The sequence below is a fragment of the Camellia sinensis genome, chromosome 8 (assembly GCF_055761805.1).
Source record: "Camellia sinensis isolate YWXY chromosome 8, ASM5576180v1, whole genome shotgun sequence".
NCBI lineage: Eukaryota > Viridiplantae > Streptophyta > Magnoliopsida > Ericales > Theaceae > Camellia > Camellia sinensis.
This window is the reverse complement of record NC_138968.1, coordinates 87,224,036-87,235,296: the sequence shown is the minus strand read 5'-3', so window position 1 is coordinate 87,235,296 and position 11,261 is coordinate 87,224,036. Positions and strand designations below refer to the sequence as shown.

The window sequence follows — 11,261 nt, the reverse complement described above, 5'->3', positions numbered from 1 at the left end:
TCACTGAAATAAAAATGCGAATAAAATTACAACTCAAAGGAGTTTTGTCAAACGGGTTTGCCAAGAAATAAAACCTAACAACATTAACCTTGAAACCGTTTTTTAAGTAAAAAATATTTTCCACTCAAATAAACTTATTTTTTTATAGAGAAAACATTTTCTGTTAAATTTTGTTTTTCAATGCAAGAAAATGTAGAGAATGTTTTTTTAAAAGTATTTTCTGCCCAATGCATCACAAGGTATATTTGTGCAACAGGAAATACTGAAATATGCACATCTATTTTGTAATATTAGGAAGCCTACCATGAGCTTTATGATGTCTAGTTTTTCAAATATTCATAATTCATTGTTATCCTTCTCAACACTACAGCAAAGCTCTTGCTTCTGGTTCTATAAAACAGTAACAAAAGCAAACCCTCTAATTTCACTGCCTTCTGACAAATAAGAACTCGACGATGTGCTTAAATTCCACACCTTTTGGATTTTTTGGTCAGTGTAGCCGCTCTTCAAGATCAACAACCGTGCTTTAATGAATGTGCATGGCCAAGAATTTGAGGGTGTTCAAGAATATCAAAAAGCAGAGCCGCTACCCTTTGTCTTTCCAAGCATCACGTCTTTAGCTTCGTTAATTTTAGAAGCAAGGTAATGGCTACCGCCAGCATCAGGATGGTTTGCAACCATTACCCTTCTGTGCGCTTCCTTAACCTTGTCTGGTGTGGCGTTCTCTCTGTTAAACCACATAGAATGACAAATAAATGAACTTAATGATGCAAAGAATGAAGAAGGGAAGGAAAGAGATGAACTCATAATACATTTGATTATTATAGAGATTTTAACAAGGTCCTGAGAATAAGCACTAACTAATGCATGACTTAAAATCAAAGCGCTTTCTTAAAGCATATATTTTATACTTTTGTTCCTTCATTATCTCCTTTCAGTTTTATTTATTTTGTTCAACATTCCTTTATTTTATCTCCACTTTTCTTTTCTTTTTCCCTTTCCTTCCTGCCACCCATCTCTTCCTTTTATTGCCCCTATTGTCCGTCCTTCCAGACTTTGGTCCAAGCTCCTATTGATGCCAAAACTTTTAACATAAAATCATTAGAAATTTAGAACATCACTATAACTCAAAGCACGTGGAAATTTATCAAACAAAGCTTTCTTCACATGCAAAGGTATTAAAGCCAAGACCTGATCCAAACGCATCCCTGAGTTTGCATTATAGTTCTTGATTCCGCACTTAGTGGACACACACACTTATAGTTCTTGCTCAACTCCTTTCGTAGCTTCGGTCCTCCTTTGCTCAATATGACCCTTCATAGATGCTCCTTCATAGATGCTAAAATTGACTATCTCATGGAAGGGGGTGGAAATAACACCGCAAGCACACACCTACAAGCTGCAGTTGATAGGACAATACAGAAGAGAGATGGACAGATACCACATTTTGTGCAGCTTCTGACAGCTGAAACTCAAGAGGAACAAGGAATTCCTCATTTACAGCCCATAAAATGAACACTTAAAGCCACTCTTACTTTCACATCTTAGGCTGATTTGTAGATGTCTATAAATTGTAATTATAACCAAGTTAGAATTTTTAAATCATGAATTTAAGTACCTATGAAGCAACCTCTTTCATAATCCGTAGAACTAACTGTTCAAGCTTCCATCAAATCTTATCCTCCTTGAGTAAAATGTCTTGACCCTCACATCCTATGAAGCACAAGCATTTCTTATAAGGTGGCATATTCATGTCGAACACATGTCCAAAGGTACCCAATTATTTGTTTTATTTTAGACCAGGACACACTTTGGACACTTAGGTTGTGTTTGGTTGGGGGATTTGAAAAGAGATTTGGAAAGGTAAAGGGAAAAGATAGGTGAAATATAAATAAAATATACTTACATTTCATTTAGTTTCACATATTTTTTTTCTTTTCTTTTCTAAATTCCTTCTCAAATCCCCCAACTAAACACAACGTTAGAGAACACACACATCCACAGCTTACAGACACATAAAATACATTACAAGTTTGAACAAAATAACTTTAGAACCAATGCTAAAAGAAATACAATATAGATTTGTACTTACTGATCCTTCCCTCCCCCTTCGAATGAAGTATTATATATCTAACTATCTATGTTGCGCAGCCCCCATGTATTGCATCCTGCAGCTTTTTAAAATAGTTATGCCAGCATGTCTATGTTGTGCCGCGTGTTCATGCTTCTTAGCTTGCATTTGATGCACTTAATATAAACCAATTGCCTATCCTTCCCCTTATTTGGCAAATACTTGGACGTCTTTCTAAGTACCAATAATTTGCACATATGTAGTTCCCAATTAAAAAACTATTAAACTCTAAACACAGTGGCTGCGCAAGCAGACATGAAATTCATTGAAGAAATAATTAGGCTCAAGTTGAGTCTTAAAATATGGACTTGGGCTTCTGTTTGTTTTTCCTGTGAACCAGTTGTATCCATGTGTTTCAATTACTAAACACACTAATCAGCAATGCACCAAAAACCCAAAGAAAAGCAGTTTACTATGAAGCCACACTTGTTAATGGCTAGAAGTACATGCAGTAGTAAGTGATTCTTCAGTATAAAATATATTCCCAAGAATAATGTCATGGTTACCTAACGCCAAGGATAAGAGCAGCTTCCCTCTTTGTCATAGTGGGTTGGAAGCCGCCATCATAAAATCTGCGAACCCTAGGTTTTGGTGGTCGAGTCTTTAATGTTTGCCAAGCCTGGATTCCATATTTACCAGCAAGAGCAGCAGCAGCTATTGCAAGCCCAGCCAGAAACGGTGTAGCCTGATGTACATCTAGAATGTCTATTAAATGCCAATAAAAATGATTTTAACACTATCGAAAGAAACACAGAACAAATCAATCACCAGATTGTAGATCAACTCCTTTCAATTTTTTTTTTTTTAGCTGTCCAGTTTATCCAGTGACCAATTACTGTATTCTAACATCATGATGAAGAAACATTTTTCATTTTATTAAAAGCAACATAACATGAATTATAAAAAGGCACTAACATCATGACAAATGGCAACCCCCATACCCCACTCCACCCCCCATCCAAAAAGACAAAAGGAGAAGGAAACGCAGAGGGTGGTGAGTGGAACATAGTATTAGTAACAGACCAATTGAAATGTATGTTGTAAGAAGCATGGGCACGACAACACATGCAACACAAAAAGACATGGACAAAACAATTGTCAAAATATGCATGACACGACACATGGGACATGGGCAATTTTTGATATTTATTATATGTCATTTATATGAATATTTCATTCAAATATAATTAAAAAAAAATGCAACATCACATTTATACCAAATATTTTATTCAATACTCACCCCAAAAGAAAAAAAAAAAAATCACTCAAACTTGTAATGTATTTGTCTAACCAATGGAAACATATGTCCCCCAAGTGTCTAAAGTGTGTAAATTTTTTAACACATTGCGAAATTTATGTCACAAACATTCATTGTTTAGTTATTAGACTAATCAAGGTTGATTATTTAATAGTAGGTTCCTTTTTCCGATCTAGATTCTAGATTGATAATTACTCACTGGAACAAATGAAACTTTTGATCAATGAAGGAAAAAAAAAAAAAAAAAAAATGACAAAAGAGAATTTAAACAAAATAATGTTTTCATTAAATACACAAAGTTTAAAAAGGAATACAGTCAATGGGTTTGGAATCCTCTAGCTATAATGCACCATCACATTGTGTGCGCGTTGAGTGTTGTTGCCTTTCACGATTCTCTAGGTTCTAAGTTTATCTGAACTCTAATCTTTCAGCTTTTGAATTCTCTCAATTCTCATCTCTTGCCTCTCCAGTCCCTCTTCGATGCAATGGTCCTCATATTTATTAAGGGTTATTTACATGATACGACTCATCATCAATTTGAATTTTGAAATTTATGATAATGCGTTTAAATTTAAACGCAATGTTATCATATCTTGTATTTCAAATTTAGTTGACCGTATTGATCTTCTGGATGTTATCTCCTGTATTACTACCATAAACTCTATACGTGTTGTCCTTTGATTGAATGCATCGTCCTTTGAATTTTGTAAACTCCACGTAGCACTTGACTTGTGTGAGCTTGAAGATCTTAAGTAATGTCATTTAAATGCGATGTTATTGTATCGTATCATGTATCTCAATTGATCTTTTTAGAGTTGATTTTCTATAGCTTTTCCACCATAGGCTTTGCGTGTGCCATTGCCTGATTGAACGTGTTGTCTTCTGAACTTTGTAGGCTCCATGTATCAGTTACTTGTATAGGTTCATAGACTTTTAATTTTAGGGTCTCATCATCCCACTGAACCTAGAATCTTATCAATTTGGTTGAAATTCATGTGCACACGAGTCTAAATATATATATATATATATTTTTAAACATAGGACATGTTTGGACTAGTGTCCAGAACTGTCTAACAAGTGTCGGTATCCAACATAGATGTGACAACTTCTTAGAAGTATCTGTACTTGTTAGGCTATGCCTACTAAGTACCAAGAATTGTAGACTATATTAAACTAAAAATAAAATGAACAGGTTCAAAAAGAACACAAGGAGAGTGATGTCAACAAGAAAATTCTGTGTCTTGTCCAATGGTTGTGTCTTTGTCACCAAGTCATTAAATGCTAACCGACTTCTTTTGTATATGTACATAATCTTAGAGGACTCGAATGCAAGTTGATTATTCTGGAAGAGGCTGTAGGCCACAAGGGTGTGTCTTGGGGACAAAACACTAACAGACTTTTATAGCACCTATTTGTGTTTTACTTAATAGATGTGCTGGAGTTCATAAAAAACTAGAGCAATCTCAATGGGACGACTAACTTAATGATCAACGCTCAATAGCTATAGCAAGTATAAACTCTTCAAACACCAATTCTCTAATCTAGACCGAATCTTCTTGAAGAACAACCCAAATTATGCAAGATCGTCTAACTTAAGGGTTATAAAATTTCTCAACATCTTATTAAGATGTCAAATTAGAATTCATTGTTAATGTTGAATGTAATGTAGTGTATGACAAAGTGTTCTTTGGTGTTCTCTTGTTTACTGATCTCTTTCTCCTTTTGTATTGTTAGGGGCAAACACACATCAATAACCTAACAACACTTCGGTTGTGTACAAATTTATGGAATAAGAGTTTATTTTCTTACAAGAATATATCCCTCTCCTGTTGGGTAGAAATAAATAAAAAATAAAAGGGTACATTACAAATACACCCCTTGAGTTTTGCTTAAAATATGAATTTCTCCCTATGGTTCTGGAAATTACAAATACCCCATTGACAAAAAAACAAAACTATTTAATAGAATTAACAGAAAAAATGAAATTCCTAACTACTCTTCTATACAACAATTAAATTACCAAAATTGTTAATTGAAATATAATTCTAATATCATTAAAAACTGTTAGTTGAGTTAATGATTCATTCATAAAAAGGGGCCATTTTTTATGCAATTAGAAATTTGAAATGGTAGGATGTAATTTTCAAAACCACAAGGGTCAATTCATATTTTAAGCAAATCTTAGGAAATGCATTTGTAATTTACTTAAAATATATGAAATGAACACTATAAAAGCCTTAACTTCCACCACCTAGAAAATTCGGCTAAAGATTGTTCTAGTGTGTCAGAGATTAGTTAAACTTGTATTCCAGGGGCATCAATAACGTTTGAGGGCATGTGTGAGACTTATGCCCTCCTAAGATGAAACAACAAAAAAGAGGCTTCAAAAGCCACCTACAATACTCAAATCCTCCTAGATTAACTGATGTAGAATAAGTGGTTGCAAATTCTTGAAGTAGTTAGACAAATACAAGACAAGGAAATCAAATTATTTACCAATGATGAAATGATAGTTTTAAACAAGTTTTACTTCGCTACCAAGAATTTTTCTTGCTGACCAAGGATTATCCTAATTAGTTACTTGTAATACTTGGTCTCCAAGTATTCTTGGTGACCAAGACTAGTATTATCTTAATTTATTATTTTCTTATATTTTCCTTAGTCTCCAAGTATGCTTGGTTTCCAAGACTTCATCTAGTATAAATAGTCATGTATGCCTATGGACAAAGGCATTCTCTATCAATATAATTTTCAAGTTATTCTATTTTCCTTGTAGATTCAAGGGTTTCTTTATTGTGGATTTAAGAGTCTTCGTCTAGTAGAACGATATCTAGTTTTGTGCATATTTCGCTGTGTCAGTAACTCCTAGAAGATTTAGAAATTAATCAGACCACTACTTATACTGCGGGGCTCCAAAAAATGTCAAAACTAAAAAGGATGCATTTGCCTCCAACACCAAAGCTACAAGTACTATGCAATCAATGTCATGAAAGAGACCCCTAAACAAGTACAGTCAGCTTATTAGAGTCACAAAGAACAATGGAAAAATTCAAGTAAAAAAACACACCTCATAAGTTCTTCAGGATCCCATTCTAATTAATTTTGCAAGTTAGCACAATAGCCACTCTAACACAAATTGAATTTTTTTTACAAGTTACAAAATCACATAGACTTTTAAACCAAACCAAACCAAACCAAGTCTTAAGTCCCATCAAATGAGGTAGGCTATATGAATCCTTAAGTCCCAAACCAAGCCTTAACATAAACTTTTCTATCTTATAAATTCCTTAACAGCATGTTTGGTACGATGGAATGAAATGAAGTGGGAATGGAATGAGAATAAGAATTGAATACAAGGTTGAATGGAATGTAATGTCAATTCTCATTCCATTGTTTGGTTGCCAACATGGAATGACATAGGAATAGGATGAAAATTCTCATGCTCATATTTGGTTATACCTATTAAACTCATGGAAAGGAATAAATTTTTATTATTTTTTTATTTTTTTAACAAGTTAGTAACAAATAAATTAAAAATTTATATAGATCATGATAATATTAATAGTTGTGAAAGTGATGGTGTGAGTCATAGTAGTGGTGATGGTGGCGGCGATGGCAACATCAGTAGTGGTGATAGCAATGATAGGAGGATGGTGGTAGTAGATTGTTGTGGCCTTAATGGTGGTGGTTGTGGTGATGTTGTGGTTGCGGCGGCGGTGGCGGTGGTGGTGGTGGTGGTGGCGGCAGCAGTTGTGGCGGCCAACAATAGTAGTGGTGGTGGTAGTAGTGGCGACATTGGTAGTATAGTGGTGGTAGTATGGTGGTATGGCGGTTGTGGCGGCGACCGTCGTGGTGGTGGTGGTGGTGGCAGTGATGGTTATGGTGGCAATAGGGTGGCAGTTGGCTGTGGCAGTGGAGGTGGTGATACGGTGATAGGAAAACGGAATGGTAGTAATAGTTAAATAATAATTTTTTTTTAAGTGCTAACAAAAAAATAAAATAAATAAATAAATAAATAAATTTTATGGTAATTCCATGATGGAATGGAATGGCCATTCCTTAGGTTAGAAGAAGGAATAAACATTTCCACATTTTACTGAATAGCCATTCCAATGGAATAACTATTCCTACTTAAATAAGGCGTACCAAACAAGGGAAAGGGAATGCAAAACTAGAATGGGCATTCCATTGCAGCCCATTCGATCGTACCAAACATGCTCTAAGATTTTTGCATAAGACTCCTCACAAGTTAGGAGTATTAGGGCAAATGGGCAACTAAAAAATTTGTGTCCATTTTTCATTAAGCTAATGTGTCATAATGAAAGTGTAGGAGAGATTGATGGAGCGTCGATTGCGAGATATAACAGAGGTGTCAAAGAATCAACTTGAGTTTATGCCTAGTTAGTCAACAATGGAAGTGATCTCTCTTTTGAGGAGAGTAATAGAAAAATATAGAGAAAAGAAAAGAGACGTTCATATGTTTTTATCGATCTTAAGAAAGTATATGATAGAGTGCCTTGGGATATAAATCTGGTGGGTGTTAGATAAGAAAAGGGTGACAAAATGTTACATTTATGTGATTAGGGACATGTATGAAGGTATGGTAACCACTATTAGTTTGCCGGCTAGAGAGATAAGTGAATCTCCAATTACTGTAGGGTTACACCAAGGATCAACCTTAACTTCTTATCTTTTTATTTTAGTTATGGATGAGTTGACAAGAAATATTCAGGATGATGTGCCATGGTGTATGTTTTTTTGAAGATGATATCTTGTTAGTAGATTAGATTAGAGAAGGAGTTAACACTAAGTTGGAGATTTGGCAAGAAACATTTGAATCTAAAGGATTTAGGATAAGCAGAACTAAGACAGAGTATATGAAGTGTAAATTTAGTAATAGTAACAATGGAAGCAGGGAGAAGTGAAAATTGAGAACTAAGAACAACCTAAAAGTGAACATTTTCGTTATTTAAGATCGATTATCACAATGACTGGGTAGATTGGAGCGGATGTGGTCCATAGAATTAAGGCGGAGTGGTTTAAGTGGAGGAGTAAGTCTAGGGTACTGTGTGATAAACGAATACCCACCAAACTAAAAGAAAAGTTTTATAAAACGGCTATTAGACCAGCGATGTTGTATGTGACGAAATGTTGATATAGTGACGGTTGATGAAAGTATCAAGGAAAGGGGCAGATCTAGATTGACATGGACTAGTGTAGTAAATAGAGATATGAATCTCCTTAATTTGACTACCGAAATGGCCGTTGATAGAGTTGAGTGGAGAAGAAGGATTCATGTAGTCAACCCCATTTGATGGGACTTAAGGCATGGTTTGGTTATGTTTACTGCCTTAAGATTTAGCTGGAGTCTTATCTTCTTCTATAATCACTAAAGACATGACTTGATTGCTCCTTTCCAAGCATAACCAAAATTTATTTGATGCAATACTGTCATCCCACAACAACTTAACTTAAGGATGAACTGAGATCTCCACTGGAATTTTTCATATCAATGGTAATTACTCCTTCGGAGAACCTAATATGAAATTTATTTTCAACTAAGGCTATGTTTGTTTCGACATAAAATATTAATATTTTACCCAATTACATTGTTTGGTTGAACACTACCAAAGTCGTATAACATGACTTTCGTTTTCAAAGTTGTAAGTTAATTTTGGGTCGCTCCAACCTGACGGCTGGGAAGCTCGAGAGTGAAGAGGGAGAGAGCCATCGTTTCCTTGACTGCCAAAATGGCGCCAAGTCAGCCACCATTTTCAAGGGCTGTTGTCACGACCATCAGATTTGATTTTGACCAACCAACATTGGAAAATATAATTGAAAACAGTTTTTTTCTTTTTTTTTTAAAATTTTTTTCATAAAAACTTTTTACATAAAAAGTATTTTCCATTGTGAAATATTTTACGTCGAAGCAAAGAGAGCCTAAATCGAAATTATTCCTCCCAAATAGTTGAAAGCACAACAGCATCAAGAACTCAAGCATCAACATATTTACAAAGAAAAGAGCATTTGATCAGTACCATAACAGTCAAACAAAGAAAATCAGCATAAAACATTACTGATGGGCTGAAACTTCACTGTAATTTAAAGGCAGATTGGCAACCAACCACTGTATTGACATGAAAATTTCATTACATATAAGGGGCCATTAAAAAAAAAAAGACTCTTTTAATTGGGTTTGCAAACTGAAATTAAAAAAAGAGAAAGGAAAAAAGTCTTTGGTTTAAATCCGACCACACAGATTAACAGTAATAATTCTACAATTTGTAAAAAACAAATCAGCAACTATTTAAGTTTGATACCCAACAATCAGTTCAAATTATAAAAATTAAATTATTATTTGAGCAAGAAAAAGAGAACAAACATCAGGACTCTAAGACATGTAATTGCAAGACTCCATGAAATTCAAACGACTTGAAAGCCTTAGTCCCAAACCCATGTGAGAATTCAAATTACAAGTTGAAAAAAATCATGGAAACCAAACATGATGATGATCAAGGATTCTCAAAGGAACACAAGGAGAGATATAAGGGACATGAAAGAATAATAAAGTATGATGGAATTAATTAAAATGCAAATGAAATGAAAATGACAGACATTTCTCACCATTTCTGCAGAACTTGGGAGTATGAAGACAAGATTGGGGTTCGCATCAACGCTTTCCTGAACGTTCTGCTTCTGGTTTTTGGATGACTGACCGACTCACTGAGCTCAGCAAATTCAGTCATTCATTCATTTTGGTACTTTGGTCCCATGGGCCGGGCCTGGCCGGGCCGGTTTTAAGCGTGTATCCTTGTTCGCGGACCGAGTTACTTCTCACCTGCTATTCATTTGAACGTACGTAGATTGAGAAAAACCAAAGCAGCGTTTGGTTTAGTTTTGGAACTATCATTTGATAGTGAAGTTATATTTTGAGTTTGTAAGTTAGTGAATTATGAATAAAAAAGAAAAAATTTATTTAATTATGAGTTTTAAAAATATTTTTAAATTAAATTTTGAATTGAATTTTGAAATGAGAAAAATTGTTTGGTTATGAATTTTGAAAAAAGTTTTCAAAATTTAAATAAAAAACTTATAATTCATAATCAAACACATAACTCAAAACTCTATTAAAAATTCTATTCAAAACTCATAACCAAACTCTTTTTAAAATTTAATTCAAAAAATAATTATTGAAAAAAAATAATTTTTTTATTTAAAAAATTTTAAAAATTCCAAAAATATTTTTTATTTAAAATATTAAAACAATATATTATTTTTTGTTAAAAAAATATTCAGCTACTACTTTAAAATTAGTTTTGATCGTTTGTTTTGGTTGGAATTTTTTTAATTGTTTTGTTTAAAAACGGCCTAAAAAAAATAATTTCTATATTTAAAAAATATCAAAAATAAATGTTTTGTTTTCAAATAACAGGTTGCAATTGTAAAAAAAAAAAAAAAGGCATTGTATTGGTCAACCGGTCAGACGTCTGGGATATGTTCGGGCGGAACCGAGTAGACCCAATCTGTAAATTCAAAATTCAAAAACTCTACTCTGCCAAACATACATTGAAATGTGTATTCAAATGTGACATTAGAATCAATTTTTAAAAATTTAAATCAACCATAACATTCAAATATAAGGGTGAAATTGTGATTTGAAACTTAAGCCAAACAAAGCCCAAGACTTCTACGTAGCAATAATCAAGTGAAAAATTTTCACTAAGGGCTTGTTTGTTTTGGGTTATAGGAGATAAGATTGGATTAGGATGGATGTTGAATCCATTAATATTGTATTTATTTGCAAAATCGGGAAGGAGATCCACCGTATCCTGAGATTATGATAGGCCTTTATGGATGAAATTAGTAGTTCCA

At 33.9% G+C, this 11,261-nt stretch overlaps 1 protein-coding gene across 1 annotated transcript; it reads right to left on the bottom strand.

Annotated features, from left to right (window-relative positions):
• Positions 1-260: 260 nt before the first annotated feature.
• Positions 261-10,333, bottom strand: LOC114312392 (mitochondrial import inner membrane translocase subunit TIM14-1). The gene is made up of 3 exons (XM_028258622.2): positions 10,014-10,333; positions 2,638-2,816; positions 261-727 (listed from the first exon to the last, which is right to left on the bottom strand). Exons 1-3 carry the CDS (start codon positions 10,014-10,016, stop codon positions 571-573), a joined length of 339 nt encoding a protein of 112 aa, XP_028114423.1. The 5' UTR covers positions 10,017-10,333; the 3' UTR covers positions 261-570.
• Between the last annotated feature and the right edge of the window lie 928 nt (positions 10,334-11,261).